This window comes from Octopus sinensis, linkage group LG1 (genome assembly GCF_006345805.1).
Source record: "Octopus sinensis linkage group LG1, ASM634580v1, whole genome shotgun sequence".
Taxonomy (NCBI): Eukaryota; Metazoa; Mollusca; class Cephalopoda; order Octopoda; family Octopodidae; genus Octopus; species Octopus sinensis.
In genome coordinates this window covers 163,586,892-163,610,984 of record NC_042997.1, presented here as the reverse complement: position 1 = coordinate 163,610,984, position 24,093 = coordinate 163,586,892, and the positions used below count along the sequence as shown (strand labels likewise).

At 33.8% G+C, this 24,093-nt stretch overlaps 2 protein-coding genes across 16 annotated transcripts in view; one reads left to right on the top strand and one right to left on the bottom strand.

Moving 5' to 3' along the window:
- LOC115211517 (supervillin) overlaps positions 1-24,093 on the bottom strand; it is a 273,144-nt gene that overhangs the window by 158,050 nt on the left and 91,001 nt on the right. For 7 of the 10 annotated variants that reach the window (XM_036506226.1, XM_036506225.1, XM_036506230.1 and 4 more), the window contains exons 3-4: positions 21,669-21,887; positions 14,322-16,751 (exon numbers count right to left, since the gene is read on the bottom strand). In XM_036506226.1, coding sequence (XP_036362119.1) covers positions 14,322-16,751; positions 21,669-21,826 — 2,588 coding nt within the window. In that variant the 5' untranslated portion in view covers positions 21,827-21,887. Of the gene's footprint in view, positions 1-2,837; positions 3,004-14,321; positions 16,752-21,668; positions 21,888-24,093 lie in introns of those variants that run through there. The other 3 variants (XM_036506231.1, XM_029780123.2, XM_036506233.1) reach the window with 2 other exon arrangements.
- Positions 1-24,093, top strand: part of LOC118764967 — a 115,527-nt gene that overhangs the window by 36,379 nt on the left and 55,055 nt on the right. For 4 of the 6 annotated variants that reach the window (XR_005000837.1, XR_005000827.1, XR_005000825.1 and 1 more), the window contains one exon: positions 2,341-2,438. The gene's annotated coding sequence lies outside the window, so the exon portion shown is untranslated. Of the gene's footprint in view, positions 1-2,340; positions 2,439-4,079; positions 4,265-24,093 lie in introns of those variants that run through there. The other 2 variants (XR_005000832.1, XR_005000849.1) reach the window with 1 other exon arrangement.

The following is a 24,093-nucleotide window of genomic DNA, read 5'->3' as shown; positions in this document are numbered from 1 at the left end:
CATCACTTTGTTACTGCTACTTTACAATTTCCTTTCTTACAAAGAAAGAAAGAAAAAGAAAAAAAGGAGATATAGAGACAAAGTAAAGAAGGAGGACAATACAACAGAAAACTAAGTAGTAGACCAGTTATTTTACCAAATAATTAATTAACATTATCAATATTTATAACAAAACATAAGGTGGTGGGCAAGCAGAATCATTAGCATGCCAGGCAAAATGCTTAGCAGCATTTCATCCGTCTTTATATTTTGAGTTCAAGATCCACCAGGGTCAACTTTCATCTTTTCAGGGTCAATAAAGCAAGTACCAGTTGAATATTGAGGTCACTGTAAGTGACTTAACTCCTATCCTGAATTTACTGGCCTGGTGCCTAAATTTAAAATCAATATTTATAATTAAACATTAAGGCAAGTGAGCTAGCAGAATTATTAGCACATCATGCAAAATGCTTAGCTGTCTTTCTTCAGGCTCTTTATATTCCAAGTCCAAATCCCAGCTGAGTCAAACTTTGCTTTCATCCTTATAGGGTCAGTAAGATGAAGTACCAGTTGAGCATCTGGATCAATGAAATGGCTCACCCCTCCCACTAAAAGTGTTGGCCTCATGCCAAAAATTGAAACACTATTTATAATTAGACATTCAAAAGTTGATGCATGAATATAAATAAAAATGAGTCAAAACTAAATTACTGTCATCCAAAATGACATTCCCCCCTTAAAAGAAATTGTAATTCAATATTTAAATCCAGAACATCTAATTTTAGAGTATTACTTCCTTTAATCACACTCTGCTCTCTTACAAAAGTAAACATGAGCCTGAAAAATTACGGGATTGGCATGGCTCTATTTTCTTTTCTTTTTCTTTTTTTTTGCAAGGAGCCTCCACATGACCATCAACCTGCTAGAAATATTAACTAAATTTCTTTCAAATAACACCCTATCATCTTAAATATATGATAAATGGGACATTGTTTGATCAGGGCTGACCTGAAGCTAAACAACAATATGAATGAGAAATAGAAAGTTAATGACATCAACTGTTTCATAACTATTGTATTAACCAAACTTATTTATTCTATATATATCTTTTATCTTCATTTGTTTCAATCATTAGACTGTAGCCATGCTGGGACACTACCTTGAAGAATTTATATTTCGATGAATCAACCCAAATACTTATTGCATAAGTTTCTTTTGCTGAAAGGCTAAGTTATAGGGACATAGACAAACCAACACATTTCTCAAGTGGTGGTGAGGAACAAACACAAACACACATCGGGCTTCTTTCAGATTTTGTCACAAGGAAATCCACTCACAAGGTTTTGGTCAGCCCAAGGCTATAATAGAAGACACTTGCCCAAGGTGCCACAATGTGGGACTGAATCCAGAACCATGAGGTTAGGAAGCAGATTTCTTGCCACACAGCCATACCTGCATCCATATAATTATAATCTTAAATTAAAATAATTTTAAATCAATAGGGCAAGTAAAACATTTTTCTAAAAGAAAAAAATAAGAAAACTGAAGTTCTGGCCAATAGACCAAAACAATAATTGCACATTGCAAAATGATTATAAAATGCATGGTGTTGGGTCAAGTCACTTGTGAATTTCAAGAACTTCAGACTGAATATTTACAAAGAGAACACTTGGTACAAATTACAATTATGAATCTAGTTTTTAATCTTTATTTAGGAATAGTCTCACACTGGCTCTTAAAATGCTGAGAGGATACTACGGTAATACGAACCAAAAAGAAAAAAAAAATTGGCAGTGGATTTAGATTGGCAATCGAATTATTAAATTATTTCTACTAGTTGTTTAGCTCTACACGAAACATTTTTTTTTAATAATAGACTCAGTTATCGATTTACCTATGCTTTCAAACACCCGACTAATAATAATAATAAAAAGTAAATGAAAACACTAACAACTAAACCAACGGTTATTGCCCTACAAAATTAAATCGGTGTCAGTAATGTTTATATCACATAACGTGTAGAGAAAAGTAAGGTTGTAAAGCATGAGTCACAGCAGTATAAGGGACGTAACTATGGCTTCTTTTATTCATATTGCCTCCCATATGTACTATCAAGACACACAAAAAAGAAAAAGTAATTTGATTGCTTATTTTTAATTTTAAAAAATTCTGATCCTTTAAAAAATCTTAAGATTCGGGTATAAGTAATGAAATAAAGTATTGCTCAATACGTAAAAATGTTACATTTACACTAAATATGAATAATTTAACTTTTTTGTTTTGCTGTTTGGATATATGATAACTCATCATTTTTACTAATAATATTTATCAAGTCTTTTTTATCTTTCTCTCCCCAAATAGAACATCGAAAGACGTGATCAGATGAACTGGGAACTATATATACATTAGTTCCTGCCTTCATTCCATCGGTCCTCCTATTTTCCGAAGCTGACGATCAAGTAAGAAATTGTTTACATCATACAGTCATGTAATCGCTTGACTTGCTAGAAATAGCAGCCAAATCTCTCTCAAATCATACCCTGTTGTCTTAAAAAATTTTTCAATTAAGTATAATTTAGATTATTTAAACTTAGAGATATTACGCCTAAAATACAAAAATATAAATAAATGAATAAAAATTAGTTGATCATAGCTGGAATTCTTTTTGATCACAAGTCTGCTCGATCAGAGCCAGCCTGAGGTATTAAATATAAACAACAATGAAGTTTTGGAATATCTGATTGTAGGTTTTGCTGTTAGTCCAAGAGTCTAGCATAGTATTGGGGGTAACCCAGGGTTTATGAGTAAAACTGAGTATACGAAATAAATAATACGGAAGCCTGTCGAATGAACTGTACCTTTTCTTGGGTGATAAATTTAATATACTGTCCGATGCCGAATCCACTTTGTTGCAAGCATTCGAACCAAGTCTGCAGTTGGAGTATAACTCGAGTTTGCTGCATTGCTTCCTACTGCAGCAACCTATGACTTGGCAAGCCAACGATCGACCTGCTAGAAATAGCAACTAAATCTCTCCAAAATCACACCCTGCAGTTACGAAAAAGAAAGGAGAGGAACTAATAGAGTCCTAAATAGATAATTTCTGAATGAAAGACAAGATAGTCACACTGGAATCCCTTTAATTAGATGTTTTCTCGATCGGGGTTTAACCTGGGGCTAAACAACGAAATCCATGAGTCATGATTTCTTCCTCCCTTTCCATCACTATTTCTCGGAGGTCCTGCAAAAAGGTCATGGGCACTGTTCTTCTTTCCCTGTCAAAGCCTTAAGAAAAACATTGTTTGTCTGTGTGTTTGAGTGTCTTGAGTTCTGTGTGTATGTGTGTCTGTGCGTGCGCGTATGTGTAGGTGCGTGCGTGCATAAGAGCATTAATGTCTATCTTTCCAACAGCACCGGTTATATTTATGTTTACTTTTGTTTAACTTTTAAAAAATGTAACACAAAGTAAAAGAAAAAAAGCAAATTAGTTGTTGTTCAACCACAAGTTAAACCTGACTGTGCTGGCCTATGACTAAAGGTGTTCCAGTCGTGATCATCCCCTACTGTGGTTGTATCTGGAACCACATTATCCTACGAGTCCCAGATCTTTTTAAATTTCTTCCAACTGTTGGCAAGTAAAACTACATCAAAAGTAATTTTTTTTCTTTTGGGGTTAAAATACGAGGTAGTAAGAAGAAATTTTAAAATATCCCGAGTCCCTCTCTTATCAAGATGACATGGTGTAATCTGAGGAAGATTTTAAGTGCTATTTCTAATAAATCGAACGACTGTGTAGAAGCCTCCTCGTTGGCTTGGACAAGTTAGTAGTAAATGTATTGCGTGAGTAGCTAGGAAAATAGAGGTTTGCGTTAGAAGATCGATTATTATCAATATTTATTGTTAACTATGTTCACTGCTATCAGAATTGCTCAATAATAATTGTAGTTTAGCACTAGTTCCTCCTTGATCGAATAAATCTATGATCAAAACCATTCCAAGGGTGACCAAAGTGTCTTTCTGCAGACGTAGTGTTTTAAGGAATACATAATCTAATTTTATTAAAAGACAGTGGGTTAATTTGGTTACTATTTTTTTGGTAGATCGGGTAACCACAAAGATTTTCTCCTGTTGAATCGTCGATAAGAACTCGTGGGTATTGGTAGCGTCCAGTGTACCAAAATGTCAGAGTCGAATCTAGACAACAACGAGGTTAAAGGCTTCTTAATCCTGATATGTAATTAATTTGATGGTTTGTTGTTTTGTGTGTTTTCATTGTTTGTTGTTTTGGGTTTTTTTTTATTTATTTATTTTTTTACTTATTTCATTCCATCATGTCTGAATATTATGTGTTTGATATTAAAAATAAAAGAAAACCCTCACAAAAATGACATATGTATGAAAGGCTTTGATTTTAATTTTTATGCCAGTGCACTCGCGATTAAACAATTCTATTATGAACCTTAACAAAATAAAGCAAATGCACAGTACCCTAATACATCTAAACTGTGACCATTATGAACATAATCAAGGCATTATTCTTCTTTGTGGGTGATAGGCCTAATACACTAGTCTGTTCAACAATATCTGGCCCTTGGTTTTTTCATAAGAGATCACTCTGTTGCAAGCAATACAAGTCATTTTTTTATCCCGTCTCCATTGATCTTTATCCAGCAAATGTTTACACAAGTCATTGCCACAATTAGACCAAACTTGGGGGACCTGCAAAAGGCATGGGTAATATCCCTCTTCCACTAACTTACATAAAAAGTAGCTCAGATTTTCTCACGATACAACAAAAATCTCTTCTCTACACCAATATCATAGATCTGGATCCAATCTTCATTCTACCAATCACTAATATGCAAACTAAACTTCTTAATCTTCACAAATACACTGTCTTAAAGTATCTCATTTATTCTTGCAACTATTTGAGGACTATCTCTTATCCTAGCTTGGGACAACAATTTCATATTACCTTAGTCGTCACCTTTACAGATTTCAATGCATACAACTCAACTTGATTCCTTGCATCACTTCAGTAAATGCCAAATAATTTCCTATTCTGACCTGTCATTTATAAAAGTTAGTATCCTTCTCTACTTGTACCACTCACCGACACATTAACTTTCAAAACACATCTATTGTTCAGTTGAACCAATGAGGAAATCTCTAAAATAGTCACAACATGCTCAAAATAGCTGCCAAATTCTCTCAACTCACAACCAAATCATGTGATTTAAGTGAATCCTTTAAAAAAATTAAAGGCACACAAGTCTATTCAACTATAGCTGATCTGGGACTAAATAATAACAACCAAATTATCCTACCATCTCCATCTGTCAACATAGAAATATCTGACCACAGCTTAAAGAAGAAAACTTATCTCAACACTTCCTTCTACACAAGCTGCCGCCACCCAAATTTCTGGTACTTTAAGTTTGTGAACTCAGCACACCACTAATTCTACTGATTAATTTTACACTTCCCCGTATGACCCATCTAAAACTACTAAGCTGGTGACCGATACCATCCTTCTAAGAATTTCTCTGTTCATTTCTTTACATGACCCTAAAATCTTTTCTTGCAGATGTTTAGGCTGGCCAATAGTAACAACAATTGCTCACCAGTCTGAGAAGGCCTGCAAAATTGCCCCTCCTATTCTGACTAGCTTACAAAGACAAGTGGCTCTAATGCATTTACATTACAGAATAACAAAAAAGATCTAAGTATTTCAGTATGTCTTTTTTATAGGACCAGATCTACAAGGAACTTGCTCTCCTACACTACTCCATCACTGATGTCTCATTCTGAAGAACTTCAATGAAAGCAACGTTGTTGTCCTTGACTCAGCAAGGCAAGCTGGCAGAAACGTCAGCATGCCAGGAGAAATGCTTAGTGGTATTTTGTTTTTCAGTCGATAAATTAAGTACCAGTTGCATACTGAGGTCAATCTAATAAACTGGCCCCCTCCCCAAAAATTTTGGGCTTTGTGTCTAGAGCAGAAAAGAATATCTGAACAAACCAAAAAGAGATTCTACATGCTTAAAATAGCAGCCAAACTAGCCCTCAAATAGCACCTTACTATCTTTAAAAAGAGAAAGATACAGAGATAATGTGGTTCTAGATGGTCATAGCTTGAATGCCTATTTCTTTACTACCTACAAGGGGCTAAACACAGAGGACAAACAAGGACAGACAAATGGATTAAGTCAATTATATCGCCCCCAGTGCGTAACTGGTACTTATTTAATCGACCCTGAAAGGATGAAAGGCAAAGTTGACCTCAGCGTAATTTGAACTCAGAACGGAACGGCAGATGAAACACCGCTAAGTAGTTCGCCCGGCGTGCTAACGTTTCTGCCAGCTTGCCACCTTTGAATGCCTTTGAGCATAAACCTACCCAGTCAGGGCTGACCTGGAGACTAAACAACAACAACCAGCCTCCTTGCTAAGTTCTCTGCCTATATGCAGATAATACTACCCTTCAATCCTGTTTAATCTTCTACATACAGGAGTCCTCAAGCAGCCAATCATGCGATACTATTATAAACAAGGGCCATAGGAGTATCCTCCTAATTTATCAATTGCTCTAATTTTACAATTTTTTACAGCTAACTTCTAAAAAGTAACAAAATGTTTAAGTTCTACAATGTGTACTATATAATCAAACATGCACTGTGTCATGACAAAAGTACTAACCATTAGCAAGTCGGTCCACTATATTGTAAGAATATATAAGAATATAATATCAGTGATGCAGTTCAGTTTCGTAAACAGCAAGAAATTGAACATCATAATGATTTTTAAATTGAGGTTGGCTACATCAGTACTTCCCGCATAATATGAATTGTTCCTGAGTAAGCAAATAATTTTATATTGTATATCTTAGAGACCCTTGGGTACCTTCCAAGTTAACTTGTTAGTTGAGATTTTCAAAATTTCATAAGTGAAATTATTTGGGCTAATACTACACTCATCAATGTCTTGTGGTATTGCGCTGCATCACTTTATGTTCTCAGATTAAATTTAGCTGAAAATATCTTTTGTTTTCCCAGGGCTGATAAAATAAGTACCAATAGGGTACTGTTAATTCAATAAACTTTATGCTTTTCCTATAAATTTGTGGCTAAATGTCAACGTTAGAAATCAATACATAATGTTATAAATCTTTACGCTTACTCAGTTTTTTTTCAGGTTATGTCAGTTTTTATAATGAGAAAAGAAAATAATCATTTATTAGGTAGATGATTTTGTTCATTGTCTTTCAAGACAATTCAAAGGTAGTTGGCAGATCAAACACTATTATCAACTGTAATCTTTTCCCAACAAAGTTGACTTTGTTTCATGTGAAAGGAAGGGAGCCTCATAATAAAACATAACTGAATTCAACCTGCTATACAGTTTTCAATAGTTTGTGGTTTTATTGTGCTCTATTTAGGAGGGAAAATGTCTGTAGCTAATAAAAAAAAACTTTTCTGATAGAACAGTTTAGTTATTACTGAAAACAAGTTTCAAGAGACATGATGATTTGAGAATGATACAACTTGGCAGGAATGAACGTTTAGAGACATGAGATAAACAAGAAAAGAATACAATTATTAAAATTTAGATGACGGGGGCAAGAAAAACAATAACAGGTATAGTTGTTAAATGCCCACACTTATCTGTGTTTTAATATACCTACGATACAGAGATAGCCATCAAACTCTTAAGAGTAATCAATAGTTAAGCACTTGTAAGGTATTCCTAAGAGCAATTTGTAGATAAGGTGTCTGGCATAGCAGTTGCAAATGATTCTTGTTAATGGAAAAAACAGAAGTTACAATAACGATTTTTTTATTTTTTCATCAGTTTCAATCTTTGGCCTGTGGCCATTCTGGGGCACTACCTCCATAGACGATTATATAGCTCCAGTATGTTGTTTGGTATTTATTTTAGCAATATTGTTAATAATGAAAAGATGGCCTTGGATAAAAGGAGACATGTTTTTGTTTGACACACTGATTTTGTTCATTCCATGCCAACACACACACACACACACATTGTTACAGTTTATAAACAAAAGACAAAAATAAGATAGTGGTGTATCTCAGGCAACATAGTTGTGGTCTAGTACAGAGAGATAACAGGATAACCTTTCACACTACCTCAGTTTCTCTTCATCTTTTCATTTTTTCATTATTTCATTTTGTCATTTTTCTACATTTTCCATCATTTTTTCATTTTTCAATCGTCATCTTTCATTCTTTGCTTTTGGTTTCCCAATTCCTAATTGTTAACTTCTTAATTATCACTTCCTTCTATCTGTTCATTCCTCTTAACTTAGCTTAACTTCACTGAGCATAGCACCCCCTCTTACCATTGTACAAACTGTGTCATCTCTCTGTACTAAAAGACAAAGATAATATTCAATACATAGTGTTTGTTCATATGTTTAACATGAGCACCTGGTCTCTACACAAATTTCACACCACAGCTACCAAATTTACTTCATAAGGCTTCAGTCAACCCAACTATGGCAGAAGACACTTGTCCAAGGTGCTATGCAGTGAGAGTGAACCCAGAACCATGTGATTGCAAAGTGACTTTTTAACAACACAACCATATTTCCATTATATAGTATTTCCAATGGGAAAACAGACAAAATTAGAGAGAAGGCTGTATTCCTATAAGTAGATATAGACAGGCAAGCAGATCTCTAATAATTTCAAATCTAGGCAGCATTTTGGGGGGAAGGAGATAAGTCAATTACATCAACCCCAGTGTTCAACTGGTACTTATTTTATCAACCCTGAAAGGATAGGATGAAAGGCAAAGTTGACTTCAGTAAAATTTGAACTCAGAATGTGAAAACATTATGCAATGTAGAAGTTCCTGGAAACAGGATTGGAAAGGACAACAGTAACACAAGCAGAAATGGAGCAGCTAGTAAGTGATAATATACCAACAATTTTAGAGAATTCTTATGCTAGTCTTGAACAAGACTTCCTGAACAATTTTGCTTTCACAAAAAAGTTGCAACATTTCACAGAAGATTGTTAAACATTCCTACTTATTAAATTAACACTATTAATCATTCAAAACAAGATATTCCAGATAACCAAGATACTATTCATTAATAAATTCAACTATAACCTGAGTGATATTTGAAATAGGATTAAATAGTAGTTTGAAAATTCAGATATATTTTACTGCAGACATGCCACGAAAGTTCATATTCCCATATTCCAAGATGAGAATTAATTTAGGGACACTATGTGAATGTAGGTTTGATATCAAATCATTACATAATCAAAACGTTTGCAAAAAAGCTTAAGATAAGAATGAGGTAACTCATAGCAATTTTAGTTTAAAATGGTCATGATGTAAGAAAGCAAGAAGATTTACAAAAGTCAGAGGAAATACACTAACAAGAGACCAGAAAATAAAACTGCCCTTTTTGCTGTGGTTCAAGTCAGCTGTGCTCTAGAACACAAAGAGAACAGAGAGAACCAACTGAACATTATGGAACAAGAGCTTACATTACCAAATACATAAATGAGAAAAAAACATCATCATTTATTGAGTATTCAAACCAAGATCAATATTTTTCTCTTATGTTTTTGATCTAAAGGAAAGATTTATGCCCATGATCTTCACAAACTCTCCAAGACTATTAAGATCAATATAGTAGTTAGAAATACATGGGCAGGGAGTGTATTCCAGAGGAAAAATGTTCAGGGGAGGAAAGACTGGGTAAAAAAGTTAGTGCAATATCTGGAAGTTGGACACAATATAGGTGACAAAAGAGATGAATAAGTAGATCTAGTCTAGACAGAGGTGGCACAAGACCAGCCAGCTCTGAGATAAAAGAGGCAAAATGAGCAGATAGCACATCCGCAAGCCAGAGTTGTAATGCACTGGCAAGCAACTTCATGCCAATTAGCAAGACAGCTTTTACTGAATGCAGTTTAGGATGATTGTATGTGCAGTCAAAGTATTTCACTGTGTGGTACATTTGAGATTTGGATTTGAGTTTTGTATAACTGAAGATGAGGAATTCATTGAGAAAGGATTTGGTTGCTACATTAGCACATCAAGTCAATATGCATGTGTCTACAGGCATTTGAGTGAGGAGGAAGAATAATTAACTGTATTTATTCTATATGAAAGCATTTACATGGCTTTACATACTATACAGCATGAAAGTTAAGCCTCCTCACAACTATATGATTATACTCTTAACATCTCTTTACCTTTACTATTATATAGTAATTTTATGCCAATCTTAGAAGATATTTCTGGGGTCAATAAAATAAACTAACAGCTAAGTACTGAGGTTAATTTAGTTAAGATTAATCCTTTCCCTTTCAAAAATAGCAACTCTGTGCATATGTTAAATTGTTGTTGTTGTTATTATTATTGAGTGAGAGAGCAACGCATGCCATCAAAGTGACACTGGGGTAAAATATACGAAGCCCAGTATACTCATCATAACTACCCATCTGATAAGGGTACACCAGGCACATGCATCACAACCATATGTGAGAAACATGGTGATCTCATATCAAGATAAACAGCACATGACCTTGCAGGTGGGGCCCAGTTAGAATTTTCTCTAGGTTAAGTAGCCCATTCCGCTCAAAAGGTTACTGAATAAGGGTTAAGGATGTTGAACGACACACCCATGTTTCCAAAGTGAATCATCATATTAGTAATATATTCAATGTATGGATCTATTCAGTCAATCATAACCCATTTCTATAAATTTATAATCTTGAATTAATGTGAGAATTATTATATACAAAGCAGTATATACATAGCTTAGAATCAATGAGGGGCAAAGCACATTAGATAATGTCGTATTGGATAAAAGGTAGAATAAAGCAAGATGGTTACAATTGAAACATCTTTGATCATAAGTCTACCAAATTAAGATTGGCCTAGAACTAAATAATGAGACAAATGTACGTAAAGCAAAATATCCTACAGTAAACCTAAATGTATTTCACTTGTTAAAGTCCTCTTTTTATTATTATTTGTCCTTTGTCTGTTTGCAAGAACTTCACTGAAAGTTTATGTTTTCATATATACATTAATCCATTTGTTTATATTCCCACTCCACTTTTAAGGTTATTGAGCTCTTCAAGTCACTTATTTGACCTCATACTTCATGAACTCAATAACCACAGTAAAGAGTGAGTAAATTTATCTATTGTTACAGCTTAATACAATAACTGCTTAAATGCTACTTTAGTAAAATAACATTAATATAAATCACAATAAAAGTAGGCAATAAAGGCAGAGTTAAAAAAGGCTTTTCTGTTTGTTACTAGCCATCTGCTATAACAGTATAACTGGCAATAAACAATTATTTTATTGTAAATGTACTAAATAATTTATTAGTATGCAGTGTTATTACTTCAGTCAACATACAGAGTTACACAGAATAAAAACAAGAACTTGTGGTGGGGGAATGTGTGATTATACATTACAAGTTACTAGTAAATCTAAAAACAATGATGTTAGAGAATCAAATAGGTTCAACATGTTCATTATAGATTTCATTAATTCACCCATTCTTGCACAAGATAGTTTCAACAATGTAAATTTTGAAACTGCATATCAGTTTTCAGCTAAATAATTACGCCACCAACTGTTTCTGCATTCATCTTACCATTTCTGGCACGGCAGGTAGCCCAGTAATTCAAACTGTTAACCAAATGTCCAGTATATTATTACCAATGTTATACAGGTAATACATTGATAATAGAATGTTTGGATGGGTTGGACAGAATTTGTTGAGGTAGATTTTCTGTAACTGGGTGCCCTTCCTGTTACCAACCTTAAGTTGTTTCCAAGTAAGGTAATATTTCCCATGACCAGATATGCTTTCAAAGAAGATTGAAAATAAAGGATATGACTTGCATGATGGTGACATTCATTTTACAACTATCACATAAAGTCTAGACAAGGACACACACACACACATAATCAAACTCGCTACCTCATGGTTGTGAGCCTGACACTCTAACCACTGAACCATGCACCTTCACATGTATGTATGTGTGTGTGTATGTGTCAATAAATAAAACAAAGATATTTTATTCCATATGAGTAGAAATATAGAAGAAAGAAGCTGAAAATGCACTGAGATGTATAAATTTATAATCTTGAATTAATGTGAGATAGAAAGACATGGAGCTATGTTGCAACTGTCTGGCAACATAGCTACATGTCTTTCTCCATGTCTGTCAGAGTGATTCAGCTCTCAGTATAATTTAATAGTAGCTGAATCAGTCTGATGAGTTATATTAAATTATAATATAATCACATTTCAATTAAAAAGAAAATCAAAGATGAATAATAAGAAATTTTATCCACATTTTGGAACTGTATGTGTTTGGCAAGTGACTTGCTTTAAGAAAATGCATTGAAACTTAAGCAATTATACTGTGTTATAGCTATTTTAACCATTTAAGTACACATAGACAGTTATATTTACTTTTTACTTATTTACTGAGATATCAAGATGTTCGTCACATCTCTGTAAACTTGTCACTGATATAATTTCACTGCAACAACAGGGGAATTGTGTTAGGGACAGGATCTCAGAAAAATGAAAACCAAGACAGCTCAAGAAATAAATGAAAGGCAAATAAACTTATATATTCTTAAATGGCTAAAATGGCACTTGCATTCTACCTACATCTTGATGTATACTTATTGCACTCCAGTCAAACAGAAATTCTAAACCTAAATTTAGTTCGAAAGAAATATCTATTCTGTAGAAAACAAGTGTACGTCAACCAATTTCATATAAAGCATTATGAACTGATATTGACTTTATAAATACACTTCAAAATTTGATTATTTTCTTTGTTTAATTATCTTTCCAAGCTATCTTCGTGTATATTACAACAGCTCTAATTGATAATCAATACACTAAATCCTTGAATGACACTGTAATAAATTAGTTTTACCACAATGAAAGAGAACTGTTACATACCCTAAAGAATTAAAGTAGCATATAACAGTAAATGGAGATCAATATTATTATAATCATATAAAATCCTATCAACATTATTTAATTGCAAAGATGTTAGGCCCTATAGTATTAAGAGTAACTAATACAATTCCACTAATCTATGTCTGTTAATAGTGTTAAAAGAACTTAAAAACCTGAAAGTATACATATTATATCAATGATAAATTCTATAATAGACATTTGAAAATTAGAATAAAATAGTACATTTAGAAATTTTTCAATATCCTATTTTAAAAGCATTCATGTAGTTTTAAAGAGTAGTTCCAATTTCATGTCTCAAAATTCTCTCTGGTATTAATATTCTTTTCTACTCAATGCACGAGGCCCGGAATTTTCGGGTAGGGGGCCAGTTGATTAGATCGACCCCAGTACACAACTGAACTTAATTTATTGACCCCGAAAGGATGAAAGGCAAAGCTGACCTCGGCAGAATTTGAACTCAGAGCATAAAGACAGACGAAATACCGCTGAGCATTTCGCTCGGCATGCTAACGTTTCTGCCAGCTCGCTGCCTTAAAATGTAAGCATCTGTAAATTGTTTTCTGGTGCCATGAGAAATGTTTTTATATTCTTTTCTACTCTAGGTACGAGGCCCGAAATTTTGGGGGAGTGGGGCCAGTTGATTAGATTGACCCCAGTATGCAACTGGTACTTAATTTATTGACCCCCGAAAGGATGAAAGGCAATGTCAACCTCGGCAGAATTTGAACTTAGAACGTAAAGACAGATGAAATACCACTAAGCATTTTGCCCAGCGTGCTAACGTTTCTGCCAGCTCACCACCTTCTCTCTGGTATTAATATTAGTTATATCAATATTATGGTTAACTTTTGGCTTCCCTATGTGATCTAGTGGTTAGGATTCCTGGCTCTCACCAAAGCAGCCCTGGTTTGATTCCTGGCATGGGAATGCATGTTTTCTTTTTAAGGTGGTGAGCTGGCAGAATTGTTAGCACACCAAGCAATATACTTAGCAGTACTCTGTCCGTCAATATATTCTGAGTTCAAATTCCGCCAAGGTTGACACTGCTTTTCATCCTTTCGGAGTTGATAAAATAAATACCAGCTGAGCACCGGGGAGGATGTAATCGACCTACCCCTTCCCCCAAAACCCTGTGCCAAAATTTGAAACCAATATTATATTCAAGCTTTATACAAGATCTTGACTTTTTCCAAGAGATGTAACTAATTAATTGTTTGTATGGAAATAATTTTCTTTTCACTTTATTAGCTTACATAAAAATATTTGTATCACTTTTTTTATTTTTACTTTAAATTGCATCTTACAAGCAAATATATAATAATATCAAACTTACCTTTCTGACACACTGGCAAGCTTGGTTAATTTTTTCTTCCGTACAGACTTCCTGAGCTTTAAATTTTCTTTAGGATGTAAATTCCTTACAGACTGCGATGGCAAATCTGTTTCTTCATCTGCTAAATAAGCAGCATTCTTTAAAAGAAGCTCATCCAAGTTACTTTCATACTTAGGAGAGAAAAGAAGTTCCTCAATTTTCTTCACAGGGGCAGATCCAAAAGATTGAGCCCGTTCCAAGTTAGTATTTTTTCGATTAGTTTCTTGACAAACCTCTAAAGGCATCTTAACTTGACTTTCACTCTTTGTTCTTTCAAGAGGCTTCTGTGCCTTATTTTCTTCTCTTTTCTGTCTAATTGCATGAGCTTTTATTTCAGCAGCTTTAATCTTGTCTAAGACTGAAAATTTCTTTTCCTTCTCAGCTTTTTTAATCATGTATTCAAACTTTCTACGCTCTAACCAGTCGATATCTTTCTTATATTCATTCTCAATTTTTTTATTCTCACTTTTTTCATTCAGATCCTGCAACAATTGTTTTCTATATGAAACAGCACTTTCAGGTAGTTGTTTTGATTTTACGAAAGATGTTGAGGATCTAGGGTTCTCATTTAAGTCAGCTGTCATCTGAGAGTATAATTGTATGTCTGTTTCACTGTCGATGTTATAATTCCTAAAATTATCTGATTCAGATATGGAGTAGTCAAAAATATTATCAGAAAATCCAGCCTCAGAACCTGATGTTAAATATCCATCACTTTTACTTTGAAACCTACACTTTTCTTGTTGTCTACCAATGATATTTGGCTTTTCCTGTACATTTTGTTTTCTTAAAGGAGTATATAAATCTTTATTATAACCTTTATCTATGAACCTGTCATTTGATAATGATAAAGAACTTTTCTCATTTTCTATCCCAGTTTTAGCACCAATGGATTCTGATGGCTGGTTGGAAAGATTTTTGTTACAGGGGATTTCAGAAGAGATATTAGTAACATTTGAAGCAAAGTCTGTTCCTACTTCATTGCTTCTTAACTGAGCTAGCTGACTTCTGTCATCATATGACAGACTCACTGCTCTCTCAGCTTCTAAAGATGGTTGAGTATCATCAGCAATAGAAGGAGGAATATTCCTAGAGTCTATACTTGTGGATGTATCCAATTTATTACTAAGAATTCTACCTTTTGTAGTTTGACCAATAAGATCAGCAGATAAATGTTGACTATTTCGTAGCATTCTTTCTTGCCGTTTTTTGGACCGTTCAGACACATTTCTGGATTTTTGTTGCAATCTATTCAGCTTTAAATCTGAACTCTCAGGCTCAATGCCTTCTGTTCTTAAATTCAAGTTGCCTTTTTCAGTAAGAGATGAGATTGGAAACTGTGTTTCACTTTCTTTTGCTATTTCTGGATAAAGATTCTGTTTCAAATTCAACTTTTTATCTTCATCTTCTTCCTTTTTGTCACCACCGTTAGCATCTAGTCTGGCCTTAATTATTGAAGCCAGTTCATTTCGTCTGATTTGTTTATAACGAGCAATACGTTCAGCTCTACTTTCATTTGTTTCCTTACCACTCTGTTCCATGTTAGCTTTGTTTGTATCCGAACCTCTAGAAAAAGTAAAGCTCTGTGATGAAAGTTTATGTGATTCAGCTTTATGTGAACTTGAAGGAGAATTAGGAGTTGGTATACGGGATCTGCATGAATTATATTTTACATCTGAACGGTCAAATGACTGATCTGCAAAACCTTCAGCTACTCTACCAGAAGTAACAGGTTTTCTTAGTGACTTGAGATCGTTGTTATTTTTATTTACATTTAATCCTGCTGGAGAAACAGAACTTTCAATATTGGCCATTTGCAAGTCATGATCTCCAGATAATCTTTCTTTTGCAACAATTCTGGGTGTTTTTTGATTAGTGTTACTAGATTCAGAAGACTTTGTGGGACTTCTTTTATGAGGCATATTACTGTGTAATGAAGATTTGCTTATTCCATAATCACTATTCCTTTCAGAATCATGACTTTTACGAACAGATGCTCTCAAAGGAATATTACGGGAGGAACTAGCATCAGCCTGTTGAATGGACTTGTGTAGTTTATCAGAACATCTGTCAGTTCTTAAATCTCGAATATTATCTTCTTTAGTACAGCTTTCTGTCATACCTTTATGCTTAAATGAAGGCACATTTGACATTTTACCATGTGTTAGGTATGAGCTTCTTTGATGGTAATTTTCACCCAAAGCTGTTTTGTCTAGTGAAGTCTTATCTGAAGTAGTAAAACTATGAGATGGTGGCCAGCCGAAGCTACTGTGATTTACTTCCCTACCACTTGAAGGAATACAGCTTGGTTTAGGAGATTTCAAGAGGGATTCAGCTTCTGTCTCTGTGGTCTCATTTTTCCTACTGGACAACCATCTTCCAGCACTGAAACTAGAAAAGAAAAACAAAATGATAATTCTGAAAACAAAATTTATGTGATGTATTCTTTTACAATAACAAAAAAATATTGAGATTAAAATGTGAATTTTTTGAGATTTTCTAAAAAAAAAAAAAAAAGTACCACAAGAAACCATGCAGAAAAATAAGCTTCACTAACAACCTGTATACAAAGCAATAATCAACAGTTATGTACTGAAACAAATTTAAATGATTATGTGATTGATGTGAAAAAATATATTCAGATATGGATCAATGGTGAAAGTGATGAACACAAAGTTTATTTAGCAGTAATAAAACTCTTTGGATGTATTACAGTGTATCCCTGGAAGTGAAACTTTAATATATTTGCTAAGAGAGAAAGTAATTATTCACCTATTCGCTGTTGTAAATTGTTAGAAAAAGTTTATAGTTATAAAACATTTCATCAACAGATACAAGCAGATAAATCCAATCATTGCATATGTGGGTTAGTAGATCTTTTTAATAAAGTCAACAGTGATGCTGCACTGCCACTACTGACACTGCTGTTACTGATGATAATAATGATGATGAGACTTAACAACATGATGCTGTTGTTGCTACGGCAATGGACACTATGGATGTAAGTCAGTGTTGTCAAGACACCTATTTGTCTTTCCTTAATCTAACAGGTGATTGTTAAAGCACATGACACCAGGAAGGACACATCAGTTTAATAATTACCTGTTACAAAATTAAACATAGTTATATGGATGCCAACTTTCAAAACACAAATAGAACTGTACCTTAAATCCTTTTAGGATATTACTCAATATAATTTACAATATGTGTGTGTGTGTATGTATGAGCTTGTGTGTGCATGTGTTCACAAACACACACACATACACATATATATATATAGCTAAGAGGAAACTTCTGTAACTAGCATTAATTGATCTGGACAAGGAACCTCAATCTAAAGTTGAGTTGTCTTTAAGGAAATTAGGTGTAGATGCTTGGCTTGTAAGGGCAGTACAAGTCATGTACAGAGATACCGTAACCAAAATGAAGGTTAGCAATATGTCAGTGAGGAATTTAGCATGCAGGTAGGTGTACATTAAGGGTTGATTCTCAGCCCTCTTCAAAATATGACAGACTGTCTACAGCAACTTGTGTATGCTAATGATCTATCCATTATAGTGAAGGCCGTAGAAGATTTAGGGGATAAATTCCAAGTATAGAAACAAAACATAGAACTGAGAGGCTTTCAGAGTAAACTTAGAAAAGACAAAAATTATAGTAAATGAGAAAGAAGATTCTGCTACATTCGAGAAAATGGTTGTGCTAGATATGCAGAAAGCAAGTGGGTATAAACTCCATATTGTGTGCACGGTGTGAATTATGGACACACAAGAAGTGTACTAGGATCACAAGCATCTTAACAAAGGAAATAGACTTTATACACAGTAGGAGTAGTGAGTAATCAAAGCACTAGTAAAATAAATCTTTTCAAAGCTTAGATGGCTCCATAGAAGTTGATAACTTCTTTTATCTAGGTAACCTGATCAGCTATGAAGGAGTGTGCTCTGAAAGCTTAGCAACCAGAATAAGAACAGGGTGGAAAAGTTCAAGCAGTTATTACCTATGTTGACAACAAAGGGATTATACCTTCAAGAGAAGCATAGGCTGAGCTTTGCTTGTGTACAGAAAGTAAATTAGACATGGGCATTGACTGTGAAGGATATGCAAAAGTTAAAGGAACATGAAACATGCACTACTGAATATGCTATGTCAGTGTGCATGAGCAACATGGTTCACACATCCAAACAGAAAGAAATTGTGGAAGAGAAAAACCAAGGAAAACTTGGGCAGAAGTGGTGAAAGCTGATATCAGGATGCTGAACTACACAAAGAAAATGACAAAAGAATACAACAAATGGCAAGATTCTGTATACTAGAGAAGACCCACTGATCCATGCAAACATGGAAAAGTGGATGTAAAAATGATGTAAGAATGATAATAATATATTATGTGTTCTTTATCTGGTAACATTGGTAAAGGCTATAGTTTGTCAAGAAGGTATGTGTAGATCTGCTACCATTCTACCAAGATCATAATCACTCTATTGTCCACATTCTATCGCTAATTAATTTAAATAAATTAAAACTTCAGGGGTTATCTCAGAAAAGACCATTAAGCTAAAGATTCTTACCCCTCACTACAAGTAATTTTAATTAATTAACACTTCCTAGCTTACTTCATTTAGTATCATTTAAGTTTTCAAGCAGAGAATGTCCTTGAGCATTTTCCTTAGTCATTAGCTTTTATCTAATATTCATAAAGATTCCAATAATGAAATATTTTCTGATACTTTCACAAACACTGCAACAAGAGTGACTAATTTTAAGTTAGTTGCCATAATTTTTTTCCATTGAATTTTCATCATAGATTTATTAAGCATCAGGAATTATAATATCAGAAATCAAATGAGATCTCTTTCAATTTTTAATTAACCATAACAAAAACTTAAATTCTGAAACATGAAAAGGTAAAAATTGTATCTTTGCAAAATATACTAAACACATATTCTTTTCATCTAAATAATACAAAATTTGTATAAGCTTTTTGAATTTCTACATTTTACTTTTACCATTCTTTCATTTAAGGAATCACTTATAGTGTTAAAAACTTAGGGAAATGTATAAGCACAGCTAATTTGCACTTCCTTTTTCTCTAAATCTAAAGCTTAATCCTTAAAAAAAGTAATAAAAGCATCAATACTTAAACTACCCATGAACTAGAAAAGACAAATTGATATTCAACTGCTCAAAAAAATTACTGCTACATTTTTTTATGTTTAGAGAATTAACAAAATTGTCTAGTATGTGATAAAAATAATAAATAAATTCAATATGCATAAAACTTATGAGCACTATTCATTAGATTGAGATTTATTGTGTTAATACTATTTAAGCCTCTTCCTTTTGCTTGAAAAAATAGCTAATACTTTCATTTCACAATAGTTGATATTCACAATCATCATCATTTTATCATCATTTTTGTTAGACAAGCCAATATCCCAACATATCATCTCAACTGTAAGGTATCATGAAATCTGACCTCTTCACTTTTCCCCATGTCATATCTGTCTTCTTTTCTCTTTAGTATCTTCTATGGTGAATACACATCTTTTTGTTTTTTTAACTAGCATCTATGATCTGTATGCATAATAACCAAATGTCTTGCACACGTTGGTTGATATCATTATTGCCCAGATGCTCTCTCAGGTCACTTTAGCTCCATATTTCATGCAAATTAATGTTGTATACCTTGTAGCTCATACTCCTCTCATTTCTGTCCATTTTCAGCAGTTCTTCCACTTTCAGTGACCATATTTCACTGCAACTCAACATCAAATTCTTAATACATTCTTCACACGGTATACCTTTTCCATGGAGAGAGTACCAGCTCCTGAAGCCGCTTTCATACTCTAGCTCCTTTGTTCTAACTACAATTACCTCAAGTATTAATTACATCAAATCTAGCAAGCCATCTAAGTAGCTCACAAAACCCCTTACTATTAACAATTAATGAACATTTAACTTATTTCAGATCCTATATCTATGAAACTATGTTTGTGCAAATAAATTGCTTCACAATCAAAATACATAATGCTTTCTATCTCCATGACATAGAACATTAACAAACTTCTGCCTTTCAATCTTTTTCCTGAATGGATAATCTAACTTCCTGATATCACTCCTTGTTACCTACTTTCTCCCTTTCCTTCCTACTCTATTATTTAGCTTATGTAGCCCTGTCTACTATATTAATTCCTCAACAATGGCATCTTAACTGGAGCTATTTTACCAATCAATTTTCTGCAGTGTGGTCCTTAGGATCATCTTACTGTCTTTAATATTATAGCTCTCCATCTCTCCTGTCTTCTAATCTAAACAGGAACAAAACATTTGGTGCTAATTGGGGTTTATATCTAATAAAAGGATGTTTTAATTTTCATATCTTCCTTCTCTTAATGGTAATTTCCTTTATTATCTTCTAATCCTCATCTTGAAAATTGATAATCACTAACCTATGTTGGGGAGTACAGTCCTCACCAGGCAGAGATTTGATATTCACAATCATTTGTCTGACCTTTTTTTTTTAGGTAAGAACAAAGTCTCTCTGGCTTTCGTGTACCTACCTCATCAGTAGAAAATTATTAGTTGCTTGAATGGTGTTCTCATTGTTACAATGGTTGAGTTATTTGCATCAAAGAAATTCCAGGAACTTTGATTACTTTTTAGACTTTGTACAACAACAGCCTTCATATAACTAGTGTACCTATCCTGCTATTTCCAAATATGATCACTGAAATTTCCAGTTCATGAAATACCTTGCACAAGGGATTCATAGAACCAGTATTTTGTTCAATTAATAATTCTAATTCGTTTGATTGGTATACATCCATTTTGCCATGCTAGCATGGGTTAGAAATTCTGTATTGTTTTTACAAGGTGCCTGTTTCAACTACCTATGCAATGTTGTTAAATTACAGATCCATTTAACATAAAATGTTTATATATTCCACATGTAAATCAATCACTTTTCAACAGTTTTCAAATCTTTCTGTCAGTTAAGATCCTAAGATATGAATTATATTTAATCTATCTGAAGATGAATTCAGAAATAATTTTTACTTATTGTAAATCAGTAAACTTTTTTAAATCAACAAAATTATGTAAATTTATTTTGAATTGTTGGAATTATTTGAACAGATATTACAACCCTTTTCAATTATATATGCAGATTGTGGGGAACATCTGATCTTTTTCATTTATTTTCAAATGAAGTATAGATAATTATAATCTCATGGCTTTAATCATTCTGATACATATTAGCCATGAAATTGAAATGTTTTGATCAAAATTAAATTTGAAGAATTTTACCTTGAAGCTCTAGAGACAGATGAAACCTGCTCTTGGGATGGAATTTCTTGATTAGTAAACTCTGCTGTTAACTTATCACTGCTTCCTAGAGATATTTTTTTTCTGTTGGACTCAAGGAATTTAGTACCATCTTCTCTTTTAGAGCTGTAGTGGGACATATTTAGTGTATTCAAATAATTGCAAAATTGTTAATGGGGTGACTATTAGTTCTTGAAAGACCTAACAAAAAAGAGCAAGCAAATCATTAATTATTACATTTTGAAAATTAAACAACATAAAATGATCAAAGTGTTAACAAGATTATAAGTAAAAGTTATATAAAATTAAAAATATATTTTTTGACCATGAAAATTATTTTTGTCAAACTCTGCAAAGCACATTATGCAAGCTATCAGAATTTACTCATACAACTCTAGGAGATGTAATTATACAAAACTAGCAGTATCGCCCGGCGTTGCTCAGGTTTGTAAGGGAAATAACTATAAAGCATTTTTAGAGAGTTATAGCCAAAAAATAGCAAAAAATGGAAAAAAAATTATGGTAAATTTTTTTGAGAGTTAAAAAGGTGGAGTTGCGTCCCCTAGACGGTCTGTGGTTTGGGTTTCTGATTCTCGACCCCATGTCGAATTTATCGATTTTTTCAGAACTGGGGGAACTTTTCAAAATTTTCGCTGCGTTAGTTTTGAATTATGACATTGGGCTATGTGTGTGTCAAGTTTCATCAGAATCGGTTGAAAGCCGTGGTCAGGGTGAGGGTACGAGAAAACAGACACACAGAAAACGCACAGACAAACTGCCGTTTATATAGAGAGAGATATATAAGTAGCATGTGCTAGTGCTACATAAAAAGCACCTGTGCTTGTGTCACATAATAAAGCACCCAGTGGTTGACTTTAAGAAGGATATTCAGCCATGCCAGAACAGACAATGTAGCCTGACGCAGTCCCTGGCCTTACCAGCTCCAGTCAAACCATCCAACCCATGCCAGCATAGAAAATGGATGTTAAATGATGATGATGATACACACACACAATCATCATCATCATCATCACCATTGTTTAACGTCTGTTATATATATATAAACAAACACACACACACCACACACACACACACAAACACACATATACTGTATCATTCCAGTAGCAAGTTATTTCCCTCTCCTACTGTCTTCCATCTAGAAGAATGATTTACTTGTACTCTTTGTTTGGTAGAGGGAGAGAAGTAATTACCATTCAAAGTAAAGTGTAGAGGTAAAATTTAAATACAGTTGAAGTTTAGTATTTTGTACTATATTTATTAAAAGAATCTTTCTTTTTCTTCCATCATCTGTATTAACTTTTAATTTAAAGCACAGAGTGAAAGTTCAACTCTAATTTAAGTTACATATTTAATATTGTTTCTTTCTCTTTTTCCCTCAGTCTTTTCAATAATCTTATATCTCATCAGTACAGCTTATGGACAATTATCTTGTAAAAAGCACCCAAAACACTCTGTTAAGTGGTTGGCATTAGGAGAAGCATCCAGCCATGGAAACAATACCACAACAGACAGCTGGAGTCAGGACAGCTCCCGACTAGCCAGCTCCATGTCAAACCATTAAAACCATGCCAGCACGAAAAGCAGATGTTAATTGATGATGATGTTGATGAGAATTGAAGCCAAAGTTAACTTGTTCAAAATTATGCATAAACTATATATGTCCAGGAAAAATTAAATGGAGGAGCATTGTCCATCCCATATAAACATGGAAAAACAGACATAAATGATGATGATGGTGGTGGTGGTGGTGACAACGACGACGACAAAGAGGAGAAGGATAAATGTTGGTGTTATCCTTATCAAACAAAACCCACACCTGTTCAAATGTTATTGATATAGAACAGGTTTTCATGGCCACATAACACCCTCATGGCCACATAATACCCTCAGTGCTTCCACCCCTATTTTTATGTATAAATAAATATTTTATATTTCACTGATTTATATATACTATGAACCATTTTATATTTAATATAATATTATATAATTTGTATACAAAACTATAATAATATTATAATAAATTCATAGCTTCCCCCAATCCACTGCCTTCCTCCCAACACTTCCTTTTTCTCTACCGCCCCCCCCCCCCACCGCCTCCTTAGGCACCAGCACCCACCTGGACCATCTCAATGCCCACTGAGGGGAGGAGGCAGTAGCACCCACTTTGATAACATATGATGTTACTATCAAAGTAACCCAGTGACTCTAGTTGGAATTACAGTGAGAGAATAGAGGTAGAGATCAAGAGTAGCGAATTTGTGATCAAGATAGGGCAGTTAGGGAAAATGGATAGTTGAAAGAATTAGTTTGAAGAAATAAAGCAATGGGTGGTTTTAATAAGGAGCTAACAAATGTTAAAGATTGCAGAATATACAAGGTTGGTGAT